The sequence below is a fragment of the Periophthalmus magnuspinnatus genome, chromosome 14 (genome assembly GCF_009829125.3).
Source record: "Periophthalmus magnuspinnatus isolate fPerMag1 chromosome 14, fPerMag1.2.pri, whole genome shotgun sequence".
Lineage (NCBI taxonomy): Eukaryota > Metazoa > Chordata > Actinopteri > Gobiiformes > Gobiidae > Periophthalmus > Periophthalmus magnuspinnatus.
In genome coordinates this window covers 31,185,697-31,205,744 of record NC_047139.1, presented here as the reverse complement: position 1 = coordinate 31,205,744, position 20,048 = coordinate 31,185,697, and the positions used below count along the sequence as shown (strand labels likewise).

Sequence of the window (20,048 nt, the reverse complement as noted above, 5' to 3'; positions counted from 1 at the left end):
TACCAGAGTACAGCTGCATTATACTAGAGTACAGCAGCATTATACCAGAGTATAGCTGCATTATACCAGAGTACAACAGCATTATACCAGAGTACAGCTGCATTATACTAGAGTACAGCAGCATTATACCAGAGTACAACAACATTATACCGGAGTACAGCTGCATTATACCAGAGTACAGCTGCATTATACTAGAGTACAGCTGCATTATACCAGAGTACAGCTGCATTATACCGGAGTACAGCTGCATTATACCAGAGTACAGCTGCATTATACTAGAGTACAGCAGCATTATACCAGAGTACAACAACATTATACCGGAGTACAGCTGCATTATACTGGAGTACAGCAGCATTATACCAGAGTACAACAACATTATACCGGAGTACAGCTGCATTATACCGGAGTACAGCTGCATACTAGAGTACAGCTTCATACTAGAGTACAGCTTCATACTAAAGTACAGTGGCACTGACCTCACGGAGACAGGGCGAAATTCAATTCTATTTACAGCAAACTCATCCCACGTTTCTGCGCAGTGATTATGTGTCCACGCGCAGACAGGCACAGCGAACACAAACAGGATGCGCCCCGCAGTGCTCTGGGGCCCGAGAGACATCCGCATCATCTGACCTCAGACTTACACAAGCGCACAGTCAACCACAAACACGCAAGACAATGTCCACATTAGATTTAAACTAAAGTGTGCTAAACACTCTTCACTGGAACAATGAGATGAGATGGCATCATTCAGTCCAAACGTCCTACAGTAATTGCAAGATTAGATTAATACTAGGACTCTGAGGAGCCAGAACCAGTTTTATCTTAAGAAATAAACAAGTAAAAATAGTTTTAAAAAACTAAGACAAGTCCTGGCAATGTGGACATTTAAAAATATGTTGTATAATATGATCATATGATATGACTTATATTTACTGTCGCTTTAGATACCAACAAAGACATTATATTTGAACTTTTAATGATGTTTCATTCATCCATTTTACCACAGCCCTCATCTACATTCCCCATACAGCAACAATAACATCTGCTCACCCTGCCAGGGTCCTGATCCAGTTTAATCATCCTTCACATTTCATTACAAAGACATTCAAAACAATTTGACTGGCAAAAAATATAAGTAACTCAGTCAGTGCTGTATGCAGCAATGTGTGCGTGTAACGGTGACCATCACAAACAAACATTTGTACACCATGGGAATCCCACAACTGTGGTAAGATTGCACACCTTATTACAATGTTATAAATAAGATATGGTCTTGCTTGTTGATTGACATCGACAAGACAGTTGTTAGTTCCCTTCTTAAGGCTTATTGGTCATTTATAAGAGCCCATTATTCACAGGTTTGTGGAATTGTTTATGCCTAATCAGTCTTTACTGCCGCCTTCAGTTTCCATGCACCTGTGAGGTAGCGAAGCCGAATGAAAACCAGGTCTCGCCCCATCTGCAGCCAACTCCAAAATGGGACCAATTTGGACCCTGGGGAGTAGATAAATACACTTAATAATGAAACATTAACAACAATATTATAAACATACAGATTATAGACAAGCAACCTAAAATGTTTTAGTCAAGCTTGACAGTCATGGACTAGCCAGTAGCCTCTATCACCAGCACCCTTACATACATCATAAATACCTCAGCAGGGTACAGAATGGATACAAACGGTATGCCATGTTTATATCTTACATATACATAGAGTCTGTGGTACTAGTGTCTTGATCAAGGGCACACGAGCAATGCACTAGTCAGAGGTAGAATCAAACTGCAAATATTCTAGTTATAAGAGCACCTGAGCTCTGTTTCCACAATAGTAGTTAAATCACATTTTAATTACTTGGAATACAATTAATGTGACACCATGACAAACCAGTTTAATAAAACCATGGGCTTTTTTTTCTTTAAGTATTCCTAAGATTTTTCAATTGCAAGCTTACCTTCTATTTCAGTCCAATTTACAGCTACTTCTGCAATGGGAATCTTAAAGCACTGGGCTATGTATAAAAGCTCAACATCAAAAGCCCTAGAAAAACAAAATGTATGTCTTTATAGTTATAATTATATAATATATTGTTATAGTATTAATATTAGTTATAAACGCTTTTTAGCAACATTTGATACATTTTCTTTTAAAAAGCAACCTACCATCGCTCAACATGAAGACAGGAGAAAGTCTTGACTGCAGCTTCTCGAGTGAAAAGCTTGAATCCACACTGTGTGTCCTTGATGCCTCTCACACAAAAGAACCACACCAGGAAGTGAAAGCCCAACATCAAAAATGTTCGAAACAGAGAGCGCTAAGGGGACAACAATACAAGCAGATGCATTAATGTTTAGGAGATTCAATACCAGACACATTAAAACCTAAAAGACTTACCTGAGCTACAGATTCTTTCTCCAGGTGAGCCCGAGAACCACAGGATATGGCCATATTCTCCTTGACAATGACAACAGAATAAAATTTACATATCATGTATATTAATATGTACATTTACAATTATATTTATGGAATTGTAGATTAGAGCAAAATAAGATTAATTTTATAACTCACTGGTTTTGAGTTAATCTCATTCAGTGCAGTTTCCACTTTTTCAATGTCACAGAACTTTGTGGCTCCATCAGCATCTGCCATCAGAATGAGTCTGCCTCTGGAGCTCAGAGTTCCCTTTAGGCAGATACACAGTTAAGTTACAGTCAGCAATAAAACATGCATAAGTCTGTAGCTGTGGGACCTACCATTCGCACTGCTCCTCCTTTGCCCCTGTTCTTCACCAGTGTCAACACTCGCACTTTGTCTGCACCATACTTCCTTGTGTACTGCATTGCAACCTGCAACAACAACGTACAACTTTCAATAAGACAATCATCAAATGAAACAAATGAATGTATTAGCTTAAAATCATACCTGTGTGGTTTTGTCTTTGCTGCCATCATCAATAACAATGACCTCATAGGTAAAAGAAGGAGTCTTTTTCTGGGACAACACAAAAAAATTAAGTGAGCTGGTGCCATCTACTGGCAATACAAAGAACAATATTTGCAGCTATTCCCCATCATTTTGCACCGTAGACCAATAACAACACTGACGATGAATAGGAATGTCACTGTATCCTATAGACCAATAGACCATATACATTCCAATTATTACCATCTGTTTGCTTAAATATTTAAAATATTTGTGAGAGTTCCAGTAGAAGATGACTAAAAATAAATAAAAACATTAAAACGAGAAAAAATGGTGGCGAATATTCATATTGGAAATGACCCATACCTATGACATTTACGATTTTGCTTCAGACAAAAACTGATGACACTTGACGCCATACTGATGAAGCATACTGACAAACAAAATAGCTTTTCATCAAAAACACTGAATGCACATGCTTCCAGTGTCATTTTACTGGCTAGATAATGATTATTTGAATAGTACATTTACTGACGATTATTACAATAATCAGTTAGTTGTGATTACTCAATGTTTCTGTCTTACAAAATTTCCAAAGAAAAGTTTTATAATATGTGTGCTGTTGCTTAACAAGAGCACAATGGAACATCATAAATAATAATCTAGCTTTTGTGCCAGAATAAGAAGCCACCTGTCTTTCCTCCAGGTAATCCATAGCTTCTTCCATCATCAGAGGCACTAAAACAGACACAGGAAAAACACATCTCATAGTCTCTCAAAACAAGAAAGAAGAACATGAAAGAAAACCTGAATGACCTGAATCACAAAGCAGAAAAACAACAGTTCACAGAGGAAAGTTTCACTACTATGCAAATACAGAATGTTGATAATGTTAGCATAGTTTAAATCAGTGCAAACACAACACTCCTATTAATACTTACATCTCAGCTCCTCATTGTAAGCTGGTACAACTACAGACAGTTCAACGGAGAAGGGATCCTGGAGACTTGGAAAGATTTGTTTCTCCCCTGTGGCACTGAGGAAATATTTCTCCTTCTCGTGGCGTGTCATGTTCACTTTCCCAGCAGTTATGTGGGCGACCAGTAACACCTAAAAATATAATGAAAGAAAAGACTAAAGAGCAGATGCAATCTATTGTTTATGAGACAAACTGCACAGTAAACTAAATAGGCACATACATGAATTGCTAGTTTTTAGTTTCTTTTATTTCTATCTCAAATGAATGCAGCATTGTTATAGTTAAAACTGTATTTAAAAAAAACAGGTCAAATGTATGTAGGTAAACAATGTAAAAAAGAAAACCAACGATACTAAATTAATTCAAAATCCAACTGCCAATCTCAGTAGCCTCTCTAGCAGGGCATAGAATAAACCCCTACTACTACTACTACTACTACTACTACTACTACTACTACTACTACTACTACTACTACTACTACTACTACTACTACTAATAATAATAATATTAATACAACATTAAGGTACATTTTGCACTTACCACAATTAAGGCAAGAACAGCCAGTGCAACAAGGCCTTGCACAATTTCACAAAGATAGTCCATTTTCCACAAAACCCCAACAGCCACTGACAGCACAGGTCAAAGTGGCACCAAACCAGGCTCCGTGGTCAATATGTTCAAGTCCAGAGATAAAAACAACATAGATCTGTCCAGAATTTAAGTCATGAAGATGAAAATCCTTGCACTTTCATTAGAGAAAGGCTCACTGAACTCCAGTCACTTGAGAACACAGCAGAGACGCGGAAGTGCAGTTTGTAGACACATCATCAGTGTGACGTAGAGGCGAAGACAGAGGCGCACACTGCCTTCTAAAGGACAGGAGGTTTATCTGTTAGTTTGATAGTTCAGGTAAACATTTTCCTATGATTATTTATGTTTGAAAGAAGTCATAATTTATTGACTGGGGACATTATTTTTGCCAAGGAGAAATAAAGTGTTAATAAAGTTAATAAAGTGCAAAACATAATTACTTACAGCACAAATAACTGGGACAATAAAAAAAGAAAGAATATGACCTTATCAAAGATAAATGATAAAGAAAATAAATAAATTCAAGAACCAGCGATTTGCATAATTTTAATTTTGCATTGAGTTTACAAATTGTGCTTTTCAGCTTCCGTAGTGAAGCGCGCGTTCACGTGTTCAACCAAAACATCATGGCGGCTGGATTCAAGTAAGATGTCACATTTTTATTTTTATAATCTTTTTGTACATTTGATCTTTGTAAACAGTGTGTGTAAACATCATTGTCATATTGTATTTGTGAACAATTGAGATGTGACATATCTGTAGTAAACACGGCACTGTAAAGCCCTCGCTCAGTGTGCAAGCTTCTGTCTTCAGATAGATCACTAATAAAAAATAAATAAATAAAAATCTATAAAAATCTTCTATCGTCTATAGGCCCTAGATGGTATCTACTGAATAAGAGCCAATGTGACAGTTTTACCTTTATTTGTGTTTGTAGAACTGCAGAACCACTGGAATATCACAGGAGCTTTTTGGTGAGAAACCATTATCCATGCATCCATCCATTACACCAAAATTATTTTTGGGTGGAAAATAATATTTAACCTTTCTTTTTATAACAGAAAGAACAGTGTCGGTCTGATGGACGTGACCTCTCCGAGTTCCGAGTTACCACATTGAACATCGGTAAGACCCTAAACTGGCATATCCACAATTAGGAAATACTATGCTCTTTTTGTTCACTTGGGTCAATTTTTTGCCCAGGGTCTATATCCACTGCGGATGGATCTGCTTTGGTGAAACTTGGGAACACCACTGTCATATGTGGCATTAAAGCGGTACAGAATAATAGTTATACATTTTGTGTGTAGTGATACATACAAACTAAATATATGGGGCTATGTTGATTTTTTTTTTTTTGGGGGGGGGGGCAGGAACTATCAAACCCCACAGCTGAAGTGCCAGGTAAAGGTTACATGGGTAAGTTGAACATTACTCTATGGGTACAATGTAATAACTTACAAATCTTCTTACAAAAATGACATCTTCTGTATTATTTAGTACCAAATGTGGACCTCCCTCCATTATGCTCCTCTCGATTTCGTCCGGGCCCTCCAGGAGAGCAAGCTCAGGCTGCCAGCCAGTTTATTGCAGATGTAATAGAAAGGTTAAGTATAAAAGCACATTAAAATCTCATTATATATGAATATTCTTGTTCTGATAAACCCCCAATGTTTCACAGTTCTGAAATTATAAATACAGAGGAATTGTGCATTGAAAGGGGAAAGGTACTGCAACATCATTGTCTCTAAGAATTAAAGATACATTATTAAAATAGTAATGAAATTCAATGTTACTGTAGCTGTGCTGGGTGCTCTATTGTGACTTGATGTGTCTCAACTATGACGGAAATGTCCTGGACGCCTGCATAATTGCACTCTTGGCAGCTTTAAAGAATAGTATGTGCTATTCCGCAGTCTCATTTTTTATTTTTTTATTCCTAAAGTCTTAACTAATACTTATACCAATACCATCTCTCTGCATGTCACAGCACAACTACCAGATGTCACCATAAGCACTGACACTTGTTTGCCTGAAGTCAGTCTAGAGAAAAAACATGACCTGCAGATTCACCGACATCCAGTGAGCTCATCTTTTGGGGTGTTTGACAAGTAAGTTTAGTTTCTGCAAGTCTTGTGTCATTATACTGATGAGTCTAATTGTGAGCTCTTCCCACACTACAAACAGATCTATAATGATTGTAGATCCAACTGCAGAAGAAGAAAGCCTGTTGACAGCACAGCTCACTGTAGTGACAGATGAACATGAGCGGCTCTGCTCAGTGCACAAACCAGGTGAAAGTAGTGTGCTGTTAATTTGTGTTGTGAATTTTGTATTAAATGTTGTACAAAATTATTGTATATCAACATTTGGCAATTTTTCTTCCCGCTTTAAAAGATGCACTCAGTGCAGGGTATATGGGAGTTTAACTTTGCACAAACTGTAATATAATTAATGTAGTTTCCTTTGGTTCAGGCGGTTCATCGTTATCTGGAGAGAAGTTGCAGGAGTGCATAACCCGTGCAGTGGTTCGACAGAGAGAAATACAGAAGCTTATTGACAAAGTCCTACAGAGTGTGAAGATGCCACAATGAAGAGTCTCAGACAAAACACATTTTATCTAAAAGCTGTATTTTCCACTGTCAATATATATTCTTTTTAATAACAATAAAACTGCTGACAAAGACTGCTTAAAAAATTATTTCTCAGTGTCCAGAAATGCCTCACACACGCTCAGCTGATGTCTCATAAGAATTACTCATGGCTCCTGATCTATGTAAAAGAAAATGCCTTTTTCAAAATGTGCTGTACAAAAGCAGTGAACACCATCTTGCATGTTGATCTCAGTCCTTTGTTGAGCCGGGTTTCCCAACAGGAAAGACTTCCAACACACTGAGAGGTAGAGGGCTGCCCCAGGCACTACTCCGAAGTTTGATTTGCATTTTCACTTGTAACAGTTCAGTGGAGGATTTGGTGTCATACACTCAGCTGGGATCCGTGCTTAAAGGGCAGTTTCTACCAGGGTCGACCGAGCAGAGGGCTGTGCATCAGATCCTCTCACTCCACACACCTCCAGAGAAGTCTTCTGAAGGATAATACATTATTGTGGAAGCTTGCTGCCTACAAGAACCCTCTTCTTTTCAAAAATATTACTAGGGTTCCTCCAGCATAGTGCTTCCCATTCTAAAAACCGGTTCTCCAAAACCATTTACAACCATTACAAATCACATTTGTCAGCTATAAAAGACAAACAAATCAACAAATCAGTGTTTTTGCCTGCTGTTTCCACAGTGGGGCAGACAAGAGCACGGTATGGATCATGTGTCCGTTAGATGCAGGATGTGGGCCTGTCATGTCTTGGGCAGGGGCTGTGGCGTGCTTCTCTTCCTCTTACTTCTTGGTTGACTGGCGGTATGTTGACGTGGCGCTCCCCCCGGAGGAGCTGCTGCCCCCAAAGCCATTTGCTGCTGCTGCATTTGGTGCAAGAATTGCAACTGTTCAAGTGCAGAAAAGAGTGAGAAATACATCAGTATTTGTGTAAATGATTAAGAGCAAACACAGACTCATCTAGCTGCAGACTGGCAGACTAGCACTGAGCTAATAGTTTTTTGTAGCAGTGTTAGTAAGCTCTGTATGACACACAACAGAAACAAAGGGTGTTAATGGTGGCAGGAGCAGGACAGGAGAGGAACAGATGGGGCACATTGGGTTGTGTTGGAGTGAGGCAGGTACGATGAGCAGCACCGTTGGCTTCTGGAGACATTAAACAGTAATGCACGTAACGCTGTGGCCTTGTCAATAACACACATGCAGCTCAGCAAACGTGCTTCTCTGCTCAGAGTAAGTCAGCAACTTCAACTGGCCAAAAACATTTCAGTTCATGCTTTCAGTGTAACATATGCTCTTACTGGTAAAGCAAAATTATTTAATGGCAAATACCCTTGTGCCACTTGGACATACTGTTAGTTAATGCCATGGGAAGTGTCGCAAGCTCCAGTGGACTGCCATATTTGTCAGAAAACATTTACAACAAACAACACAAGATGAAGTGAATGGTGTGAAGAGTATCAACAACATATAGTACAAATTGGGAGACAAGAAATACTGCAGTGCACTCAAATGAACACAATGGATAGTAGTTGTTGTGTTTCATATTTCTGAAAACCCATAAATGTAAGTAGTATCTCATTTTCTTATCCAAACTGACTGATTTGTTTGTAATAAATGTATGAAACAGTTTATATGAATGTGTACAATGAATGTAATGAGACTAACTATGTAAGTGTATAAAGTTGTTAAAGTTGCTGTATTACTTGGATCTGTGGCTGGTGCTGCTGCTGAAGCCTTGGAGAAGGCAGCGGGGGCCCAGACCCGTCCAGCCCACAGCCCAACTGGGACAGCACTAAGGAGGGAGGAGGGAGGGAGAGGAGCGCCCCGTGGAGGAAGGCAAAGGAGGCAAAGAGGACAGAGTGAAAAGAGGGAAATGTAAATAGGCCAAAAGGAGTAGGTACGGTTTGACAAAAGATGTTTTTGGTTAGGTAAAGCACATCAGCACAGAATTTTTTGTTAAGATTCAAGGAATAACATAAGCACATAATTGGAAGGCAAAAGACAGAATAAAAGTTGTATGGGTTTTGCATGGAGTTGGAAGAATTTATAGCACAAAGCAAGTTTTATGTATCGAAGTAAAGAGTCAACAGGGCAGTAGAAAGAGAGATGAAGCAAGAGCAGGTAGATCAGATAGGGACAAAAATAAAGATAAAGTAGCAGAAAAAGAGGGAAAATTAAGTGTCTCTTGATTGTGGTGAAATACTTGATTATGTGAAAAACACAAGTACAATCATAGTTAAAATCCTTAGGTCTCATCTTTCAAAGCAGGGCTTGATACAGACTGCCATGGTGATATTCAGTAAATATTTGAACAGGTACACTAAAAATTTACTTTTGATGACAGAAAGACTTAAAGCTCCACATTAAAAACATTAGTAAATAATAATGAATTAACAAATCAAACATTAATTACATGTGTCTGATAAATGATTTCTACAGAGGTGATTGGTTGAAAATAAATATGGACAGTTGGGTTTAGGGGTGTGTTCTGAGCATCCTACCTGCAGCTGAAGGAGACATGAAGCTTCCGACTCCCAGATTGATGACTGCCGTTTGCTGGTTTCCTAAACTTTGATCTCCACTTTGGTCGCCCTGAAAAGTAGATCAGCAATTTTTTGGGATAGTCTCAGACAGTTGTTTCTACATGATTCTCATCAATCCAACCCATTTAGCTCTTAGCGCTTCATTTACTTTTGATAATGTACCATGTCAGAGAACGCACTGTCTGGGATAGTCTTAAACTGTTGATTAATCATTAATCTTGTACAACAACGCTTCTGATTGTCTGAACAACGTACAGATTATGTTTTGTGGTCTCAATTTTGAGTAGCTTTTTTTTTTAGCAGACGTTGCAATGCCTGTGTAAAAGCTCACCGTCTCCCCCTGCTGTTGGGGACTGGATGTTGCAGACTGGCTCTGCTGAGGGGAAAACTGAGGCAATTGCTGCTGGGGTAGAGAGTTAAAGATGAGAGGACCAGTTGGGATCTGGAACAAACAGCAGGGAGAGAGCACAAAGGAACAAGGAGACAGGAGAGAGATGATGCACAGACGGGGGCAAAAGGGGGAAAGGGGAAATTTTCAGTCAATAAAACAACACAGGGATACCAACTCTTTTTTTCCACCTCAAAAAATTACACTTACACAAATGCACACAAGGAAATTAGCTTTTTAAGCAATTGCTACTGCTCTCACAAGGTTTATTACAGCAGAAATAGAAGCTATAACCAAGTAACTCATGCAGCACACCACTTTATTACTCTGTGCAGATTGACAGGGTTAAAAACAGTCTTACCTGCAGCAAATTCAACGGTCTCAAACCAGCACTGCTGTTCAAGCCGAAAGGACTTCCTAAAATTAGATAACAAATTTAGGTGCATAATGGCTGTCATATAGGGTGTGTTCACACTTGTACATACGCTACATCAAAAGGGGGCCTAAACTGTGACTAAACTAGGAATAACCTGGACTAGACCAGGACTAAATCACAACTAGGACAGGAGCAAACCTAGTCTACACCCAGACTAAAATGAACTCAATTCAGCGCCTAATCAGGACAGGCTTGAACATATTCTAGTTTTACTGTATTTATACTTAACATTATTGTGATGCTCCTTTTCTAAGATTGGGTACGGGAGTACTAGATTAATTTAATAAATAAAGTTTGGCAAAAAACACAATGGACACATATTTCCTTACCAGACTGTGCTGCAGACGGCATGAGCCCTGCAGGGGGCAATAGTCCACTCAGGTTAAGGCCTGGGCCCAGCATTGGATTGGAGCCGCTCATTAATGTCTGAGGGCTGCTGCAAAATGACAAAACTATTTTATTACTCATTTTCAATTCATACAAAAAAAAAATATTCTTGTCAAAACAAGTAGTATGCAATTGTGCCTGTGGTACATTAATTATTAGGGATAGTTCTTATAAGTGTCTCACCAGACAGAGCTCACTACATTGATGAAGTTGAGTCCCGCGGCGTTGGTCATGACTTGAGATGATGTTGTCCCTGTTGTGATGGATGTCCCCATAGTAGGCAGGGGAATGGTCATAACAGGCAGAGGCTGGCTCAGAGCCAGCTGTTGCTGGGCAAAGGGCAGGAGGGCGGGCTGGGACTGGTTCTGTACCAACGAGGGGTCCGAAGGGGTAGGGGTCACTGACAGAGGGGCTGTCAGAGCGTCCGCGGGGTGAGGTGTAGAACAGGGCGTGTTAGTGGGTGTGGGGGTGGATGGCTTTGGGGTTCCTGATCCTAGACAAGAGAAAGAGCAGGTGCACAAATGCAGTAAGAAATCTTTAATTTATTGTTTACAGCCAAGTTCAAACAAGTTAATCCATACATAATAAATGAATAATGATGAATTCATAATGAATTAATTATTTTTCTCTAATAGATGTATACTTACTCTGCGTTGAGCCCATGGGGGAGAGGGAGGCAGGTGACAAAAGGCCCGCCTGACCCAACTCTATGGAGTGCTTCCTGTTCAGAGACTGGCTTTTGGCTGGAGGCGGCGTAGGACACTTAAGTAGACCACTGGTATTTTGAGAATTATATGGATTACCTAATGGTGGAAATATAACTATTAATGTAAAGCAATCCCCAAAAGAACGGAATTGCCTAAACAGTCACTGTATTGAATGTCCAAATACAAGTCCCTCCCCAAACAAATCCTCCCCTTACCACACCTGGCTGGATGACCCTTACCCTATCCTAGATCAGACTCCCCCAGATTCCCAAGTCTTGAATGGACTATGGCTGTACAGACTTTAACTTAATCTGCAAATGGATACAAGTCAGTCCTGGACACCTCTGCAGCAGTGGATCCCCACTGTTTCTTTTCTTACCAAGGAGGAGAGTCTAAGGACAGGAGGTACTCTGGGAGAGTCATTAATTTGCTTGTTTCCTGTGAATGTTGGTTGATCTGCCTATCTGTTATTTACCAATGTTTCAATGACCTGTGATTTTGGGCTATATAAAAATGAATTTTGTTGAATTTACAGGCCTAGTGCATGTACCTGAGGAGCTGCTGCCTGATCCTGAAGGCATTTTAATTGGAGGAGGCTTGTGCCTCACCCCTTTTCCCAACAGAGAGGTCTGGACCAGAGCAGAAAAACTATCACCCTGAAGAACAAAAAGTTTTTCAAAAAGGATACAGTAATAATGCTAGTGACATATGCATCCAAAATAAACCAAAGCTAAATGTACCTCATTATCTTTATTGGGGGAGGGAGGCCCCTGTCCCACACTGCCAGCGTTATGGGACATTTTCACATCACATTTCACGTCTCTTTCGTAAACACCTTTGTACTGATTTAGAAAACTGTAAATACACAAAACATTTATTGAGATTCTCTCCAAGAGTTTGTATAAAAAAGATAAGACAATTAAGGCAGCCTACCGATCAGCATCTATCTTTGATCCTATGAGAAATCTGTTTGGGGCACAATTAAACACAATTAAATATATGAAATGTGTACATTGAATTCTGCTTCATGTGTGCGCTTACGGAGGGTGTATGAGCTTAAGGTCAGAGCTGTCCTCTTCTGCCTTTGGTTCTTTAGCACAGTAGATTTTGCCGTACACTAGAGGGTCTCCCATTGACTGAAATATGGACACCTTGGTCTTCTGGGCTTGACCTCCGACTTCACATTCAAATGTGTAATCATCTACAACTTCCTGAATAAACAAATAAGACAAAACCTATGTTATGAACATCGGTTTACATTGTCTGTTTAATAACATGCAAGTCCTGAAATGTTTCCCTAGTATTAATTCACTAAGATACAGATCTTTTTTAGTAAAGCTTGCTGCTCTGATATTCACCTCAGCAGGCCAGATCACAGTCGTGGGTTGAGAGTCCTCTAGCTGCAAAGATTTCTCAACCACTGCATATTTTTCAACCTAAAACACAGAAACAAACACAATTAGTTTATTATGCATCCCAGTAGTAATTATGCATATAGTTAGGCTATAAGCACTTACATCAATTTCCTTCGGCACAGTTAATTGGCAGTTATTTTGTTTCCACATATCGACACACTGACGTAAGAAACCAGAATGATGGTTAAGCCAAAAAATAAAAATACACACTAGATGCATCTTAATGCAGCCATTCTGATACTAATACTTACGTTGCCAACCTTGGAGATCTTAAGGTCTATGACAGGAGCAGGTTTCCTCTCTTTCCTCTTCTGGAGGTAGTCATAGAGCCGTAATTGTGGAGGGACAGGGAGAAGGGAGAGCTCTTGCTGCCTGTTCAGAGCAGCTCGAGAGTGCCTCTTAAAACACCTAAAACACCCACAACAAACTCAGTTCAGTGTCTCAACATATAGATGCACAGCCCATATTAGTACTGCCCAAGTGGCCAGTAAGATGCCTACATATGTTTTGTTGTTACTTTGAATAAAATATGGTTTATGAAACATTTATTTGAATATGTATGTATGTATGTATTTCACAAACAATGAGTATTGGTATTTCATACCGTTTCATTGAGCGGGTGTTCATTTTCTGTTTGTTGTACAGCAGACGGTTTGCTGTGCAAGTGACGGAGATGGAGGGGTCCAGACACAAGGGCTCAGCTGTGGCCAAAATCAACTGACTCTCCAGTTGTAGTTTGTCATCCTAAACAATCAGTTACATTATGAAGTTATCTAAAATTTAAATGAGGAGTTATACTTGTTATGAGACATTTTACCTGTGTCCACTTGTGGTGGTCACTGGTCATGGCATGAACATCACAGATCAGGGTCTACACAAAAGAAGATGGTGTACTGAAGTGGGTACCATTGTGTTGTTTTTAAGTATCAAAACTTTAGGGCAGAAAATGTGGCAAACGGTGTTAACCATTACATGTAAATGTTTTTCTTAGCTGTTTCTCACCTGCATTGTTGGTCGAAGCAGGATATGTCTGCTCTGATAACTAGGCATTTTGGTATTAGCCGACTGCCTGTAGTCTCTAACCTCTACTATAACACAGCCACAGTGGAAGATGTTCACCTGAGAGAAGAAGAAAATAAATACTGCATGTACATAATTTTAAATGTTAGCAATGACACGGTGCTTTAAAACTACACCACCTGGGATTTTTCTAACAGATCCACCAGAATTGGAGGCAACTCCTCAGCATCCAAATACTCCAGCAGTTCTCCTTCTTCATATGGCAATCGGATTGTTTCTGAGTCTAGATAGCATCAGAACCAAGAAGTTAGCGTGTAGTTGGAGCAATACTTGTCTTATACCATAGAGTAATTCAAGAAATACAAGAGAAAATAATAACAGAAATAAGACATCTCTTACCAGACCCATTCTTTCCTCTGAGCATTAATGAATAGCCTTCATTCCCAGGATAAAGGTTGACCACCAAACACGACACAGATTCCTGAGACACAAGCTTCTCCAGTAGATTCACATTTCTTCGTAAATTCTTAATTATGCAGACAGAAATGTGTTAGACAAAATCCAAGACCATGCATAGTAAGTGTATAAATGAAAAAAATTACATTTGAGCACACAGGTTATGTAACTACTGGATTTTAGTATATTCACTCATCCTTGATTAATATAAGGTCAATGACTTGCCATAAATAGCTCACAATAATATTTAAAAGTGAATTATTACATAATTGTACAAACCTTCAACTCTGGCTCTTTCTCACATTCTTCTATGTACAGCTCATAGAGCTTCTGATATAAACTCTTCCTCCCACCAGATGATATTCTTTTTTTGGCTGGCCTTTGTCGAGCACTTTCAACAATGTACTGGGTGAGAAATAATAGCATAATTTAATAAAAAAGTCTGCATGAAGGAATGATGTGTGTAACACAAAAGCTCCTACCTCGGCTCGATCCAATGCATATTCCAGAACTTGTTGCTAAAATAAAATAAACAGCATAAAATTATTTACTGATAAGAAGTCTGTAATACAAATCTAAATTTATTTTTATATATATATATATATATATATATATATATATATATATATATATATATATATATATATATATATATATATATATATATATATATATATATATATATATATATATATATATATTACCATTGTGGTCCACCGCCAACTTCAGGAGAGTGACGGTAGACGATGCTGTCCTTTCAGCCCCACACTGTCACCTTCCTAAAGCGACCATTCACGCCCTGCACAAGAACACCTGACATTAGAAACAAGCAGCACAGCAACATCATATACGCACACACTGCATATCCGGCAGTGCTTTCCCAGTAAATATGCTCAAGTTATTACAGTGTACTGATGCTCCAAATGCTCCACATGTCTGGGACATGGCCAGGTTAAACACACATACAGCTCAGAAATAGATACAAACTGTTAAATGTAATTTATTTGGCAACATTGCAGTGAAATGTATGAATCAGAAAAGTTAATAAATGGCGTCTTTGCGTTAATATTAAGCCTTAAGAGTCATGTAACTCTGATGACTTGACCCAAAGTAGACGAGTGGCTGAATAGCAACAAGCTCGTTGATGCCTGACCATAGAGGCTAGCAGGGCTAATGTTAGCATGCTAGCTCGTTACCTTGGCAAGCTGCAAGTTACAGGCAAAGGATGGCCACGGACAGAGCAACATTAATCTCAACCAGCAGGATGGACTTGCCTTCTAGATTGCATAGCGCTCGACCGTAACTCTGATGCAAGGAAACGAAATGTAATGGAAATATCAGTGTCTTCATTGAAAAAAAGTCGAAGCAGCAGCCATTTTCTTCCAGTGTGACAACAACAGCTACACTTCCGGTTTGCCCTGGAGTGGGCGGGACCTCGACGTCTGCTACTTTTACACAGGCTTCTGCTATCTAACATTTATCACTGTGACGTTAAAAGTTTTTAAGTGACACTTATTAGGCCTATGCACTATATTTTGCTGGCCAATCATAACTGTCAATTTTAAACTCTAAATGATGTGGTTTTGTAGGCTATATGTAAGGCCTATATTTATATTCAGACAGATATTTACTAGTAGTAAGCGATCTGCTGCCAGTATGGAGGCTATAGTCTATAGGTCTACCACCCTAAAACATGTGGGCTGCTCAAAGTCTACATACCCTACATTTTAGATCTGAAACACTAGTTCTAATACTCCGTTTGTACTGTAGGGGGAAGAGCAGGACAACAAAAGTAGCCTCGCTCCGTCTGGGACTGGCATATATGCTCTCTGCAGACAATTATGATGAGCGGTAAACTTATTGGAAGTTGTGATTGTGGGCTGAATGGTATATTACATTATAATAATAAGATAACCCAAAGTATGGTGTAAGATTTTATGATAAATCAGTAAATCAGTATGAAGGTATCTTCAGTATGATTTTCACCTCTCCTTTACCTTTTAACCCTTACATCAAAACCTTCAAGAACAAATGAGCAAAGCTAGAAAACACAAAGCCCATTCCTAACAAAAGAATGTGACGCTTTGGAATGACACAGTGCATTACATAAGTGTTTAAGCTCCTGTGTTTAAAACATCTTTCACCACCTAAGTACTGCCTTTATGGTGGTGCAGAAAGGACTGGGGCAGGGCTCAGGTAGGAATAGCTATCTCCTGCAAAAGTAAACTACACAGCATGACTTGACTTGCATATGGTCACTCTCATTTTTCAAAGCTATATGGAAATTGGCATTTAGAGGGTTTGGATTGAATGGTGCAGTTGGCCTTACAAGAAAGCCAGTCTAACCACAAATGGGGTCTTTGCGGTTTGTTATTAATGGCTGTTTTTCAGTATTTCTCATATCTAGCAACACTTGGACTGTGAATATTAGTACCCCATAATGATAGTGTTGTCTGTCTTTTTGTTTGTGTGAGAGAACCAAAATAAAACACTTTTTTTCTTTTGAGAGAGAGCACACCAGGTCACTCACTGAGTTAAATGTTATATCATATTTATATTGTAGTGACTGTGGTATTAAAAACTGACAAAGTATTGAAATATATAGAATGACTTTTTTAGGGTCATTACCAATTATGGTGATTTCCCCAAAGCTCTATTTGTTACAGTCTTTTCACATAATTGATGTCTAGAAATATAAAGGAAATACTTGTATATTTGGTCCTCGAGCATTACCATATATAAGAGCTTAGTCAAATATCAGATGTCAAACAGGCTGGTACAGAGATCCTCATTGAAGGTTTACCTCATTCATATGACTGAACCTCAGTCTTGGAGCTAATCTTCATCATCCATCTTGGCTTTGGCGGGAATGGTTCTAAATTTCCAATGCCTCATCTGTTCCATAATACAGATCAATGACCATCCAAAATAAAAGAACCATTTTGCACCACTCTAGTCCATGACAGTTGATCAAATAGAGCTGGTATGAAAGTGATGGGCCTGACACTTTTTAAATGGCGACTGAGTCAAGCAAAGTCATATCCACATTCCAGTCTTGCAACCAAAATGAAAAATGTCATTTTCAAAAATGTCTGTGTAATCTCTCAGTCACCCAGGTAGGTAAAAATAAGTGAGTACCTTTCCAATGCAGAACTTCAGTCATTCTAACTGATGCAAGGTGCACAACAGCTTTGTTAATGGAATATGTTTATGGACTATAGACATGTACATTTTCAGTGAAAGATACACCAACAACAATGAGCAATTATCTATACTGTAAAGCAGGACGGCTTTGAATTGCCCAATAAACAAGATAAAAGATTTGAGGTCATTTTTATAACACATTTTACTGGCTATAACATCTGTTGTATAACATTTTTGTTTTAATTATCACATATTGGTAACAAACATTTAAATGGATGGGAATGGACTGCATTATTTGTTTTTCTTTGATGTGGTGTTTCAATTTGACAGTTTTACATACCAACTGTATGACAACAGAATCATGAAAATGATTATTATTTACCATTAGAAGGCTTGAAAAGAATGGGTCCTTTTGCAGAAATAATGACTGATAATGAGATCCGTGTGCCAAGAAAGTGTTGAGCCATGACAATTCAAGTTTTTCATGTCAGAGCCATATTGTTTTGTTTATCCCAAGGGTCCAAAGAGAGACTTTATCCAGATGTGGCCATTGGTTCTGCTGCGGTTATTTATGTCTCACAATTCAGACATGTAAATTCTATGCGCACTATACTACAATAACTGAGATCTAAGTCTTAGTACAGTAGTGAAAATTGTGCAAACTTAGAAAGAATTCAAATTGGGACAGTCTTATTATGGTGGCAGCACAGTTGGTTTAGTGTTGGCCCATTGACACTAAGGTTAACAGATCAATTCCCACTCCACCCAGTGCATTATCTTCTTGTGCAAGACATCTAACCTGCCTTTCCTCCAGTGATTGCATACATGACAATGTATAAGTGAGGGGTTCTTTACTAGAATGTGCTTTGAGTGCCAAAAAGAGGTTGAAAATATTACTGATCATGTTATTTAAACCAATAATGTGGCGTTTGCCAATTCAAAACATCACAGAAGTAGCACACACAATTATGGCCCTGAAGCCAACTAAACAAAGAGCAAGTCATAGGTTTGCTGCCAACTTACTTTGACACTCCTGCTAACTTATGTTTGCATTTTTGTGCCGTAAAATCAAATAGTGTATGTCAGCAATGTACTCAGCAATACTTAAGTGGATATCCTTTGTGTTGTTGTAAACTTTTGTTTTACATGTGATGATGTGATAAGTCAATACTAAGACATCAGTGCATCATTTGGGCAGAGAAAACAAGACTTATACTCGGCCTGCACCGGTGAGAGAGATGCCACATGACAACTGTGACGGATGCAACACTGCCAAAGAAATATGTTCTGTGAGGTTTACAATACAACCTATGTAAACAAAGAGAGAACCTATTAGTGACATTTATAGGCCTCCATCTTTTCTTTGAATTCTGCCCTCACCTGATTCTCGTGGAGATGTGGGAGTGAAGACTTCTCCAGATCAGACATTTATTTTCCCTTTTATGCCAAAAACAGAGGACAGCTGCAGTGTAGGTGTTTACATCATCAACCACAGCCACGAAAGATGGTGTCAGAATGTTTCACAGCAGTGTCAAATAAACCGTTCTTTGGGAATAGTGCAAATGTAGAAATATTTTATTATCTAACAAGCTACATCAAGTTACCTGCCTTCAACTATTTCTGTCAGAACTTAAACTGCAATTAATAATGAATTAATTAATGAATCTATTTTGCAAGTAATTTTCCATACCTGTTGGCGTGCTATCCCCATTCTAGCATTTTTATTAATGTTTTGTTTAATTAATTAATTAATTAATTTAGGTTATAGGGCAAAGTATCAACAGATGTTATAATGTAACTGATTTTGTGACTGAACATTTTGTTTCTTTTCTTTCCCATAATGGTTTCAACAGTTGACCACACTTTTCACCTCGAGACAGTTTTGTTCCAGCCCAACTTTAACAAATGGCCATGAATTGGCAAACGTGTATGAAAAGAAGTGAAAATCCTTAGTTTGGATTCAATGATTCAGGGACATCTTTTAGCAGTGCGATAAAACCTTTGTCATCGTTTTCTCACTCATATTTTTGGACAGTTTAACATAATTATGGAGAAACATTGATGGGTGCAGAGGCAAGGACCCACAGAGAGCTGGATGGATGGAATGGCAAGGAAATTGTCCCTCTCATGCAGAGGCAAAGGCTGAAAATAATTATCAAAAACACCCAAATCAGGAGCACATTCAAAGAATTAGGTAAGTACATTTATTGTCAGTTTTGTTTACTTTTTTATGTGGTAGAATGTGAAATACAAACTTCAAAGAGAGACATGTTGTACCAAGATAATCAGGAACATTATAATATTGGACCTAGTTATTTAAATAGTTAAGCTTCTTGTTTTAGTCACAATCACCATTACATCTTGCTAGGGGGTGCATTAGGTAACTACAGGCTGCAAAGAATTTGGAAAACATGGATTGGAAATATGCCAACAAATACAGTTCTTCAAT

At 38.6% G+C, this 20,048-nt stretch overlaps 3 protein-coding genes across 6 annotated transcripts; 1 reads left to right on the top strand and 2 right to left on the bottom strand.

Moving 5' to 3' along the window:
• Window positions 1–962: 962 nt before the first annotated feature.
• alg5 (ALG5 dolichyl-phosphate beta-glucosyltransferase) lies at window positions 963–4,693 on the bottom strand. The gene is made up of 10 exons (XM_033978872.2): window positions 4,443–4,693; window positions 3,865–4,033; window positions 3,615–3,661; window positions 2,924–2,992; window positions 2,755–2,847; window positions 2,570–2,683; window positions 2,396–2,455; window positions 2,164–2,315; window positions 1,956–2,041; window positions 963–1,497 (listed from the first exon to the last, which is right to left on the bottom strand). The coding sequence occupies exons 1-10, from the start codon at window positions 4,503–4,505 to the stop codon at window positions 1,382–1,384; spliced, it is 969 nt and encodes a 322-aa protein (XP_033834763.1). The 5' UTR covers window positions 4,506–4,693; the 3' UTR covers window positions 963–1,381.
• A 394-nt stretch (window positions 4,694–5,087) lies between these two features.
• On the top strand, window positions 5,088–7,177 carry exosc8 (exosome component 8). Its single transcript, XM_033978873.2, has 11 exons — window positions 5,088–5,136; window positions 5,431–5,467; window positions 5,555–5,618; window positions 5,697–5,770; window positions 5,867–5,912; window positions 5,994–6,099; window positions 6,175–6,220; window positions 6,295–6,391; window positions 6,484–6,604; window positions 6,681–6,787; window positions 6,969–7,177. The coding sequence occupies exons 1-11, from the start codon at window positions 5,120–5,122 to the stop codon at window positions 7,085–7,087; spliced, it is 834 nt and encodes a 277-aa protein (XP_033834764.1). The 5' UTR covers window positions 5,088–5,119; the 3' UTR covers window positions 7,088–7,177.
• Window positions 7,169–15,877, bottom strand: supt20 (SPT20 homolog, SAGA complex component). Of its 4 annotated transcripts, none has more exons than XM_055226468.1 (24): window positions 15,652–15,877; window positions 15,160–15,254; window positions 14,938–14,973; window positions 14,735–14,860; window positions 14,399–14,525; window positions 14,179–14,282; window positions 13,982–14,098; window positions 13,797–13,850; window positions 13,584–13,723; window positions 13,231–13,387; window positions 13,082–13,138; window positions 12,923–13,000; window positions 12,606–12,775; window positions 12,498–12,530; window positions 12,305–12,419; window positions 12,115–12,220; window positions 11,505–11,660; window positions 11,041–11,350; window positions 10,800–10,906; window positions 10,396–10,451; window positions 9,978–10,088; window positions 9,605–9,695; window positions 8,807–8,895; window positions 7,169–7,987 (listed from the first exon to the last, which is right to left on the bottom strand). In XM_055226468.1, exons 2-24 carry the CDS (start codon window positions 15,160–15,162, stop codon window positions 7,844–7,846), a joined length of 2,487 nt encoding a protein of 828 aa, XP_055082443.1. In that variant the 5' UTR covers window positions 15,163–15,254; window positions 15,652–15,877; the 3' UTR covers window positions 7,169–7,843. The 4 variants fall into 4 exon arrangements, with proteins under 4 accessions (XP_055082443.1, XP_033834761.1, XP_055082444.1 ...); XM_033978870.2 differs by having other exon boundaries at window positions 15,730–15,877; XM_055226469.1 differs by having other exon boundaries at window positions 10,800–10,903; window positions 15,652–15,856.
• Between the last annotated feature and the right edge of the window lie 4,171 nt (window positions 15,878–20,048).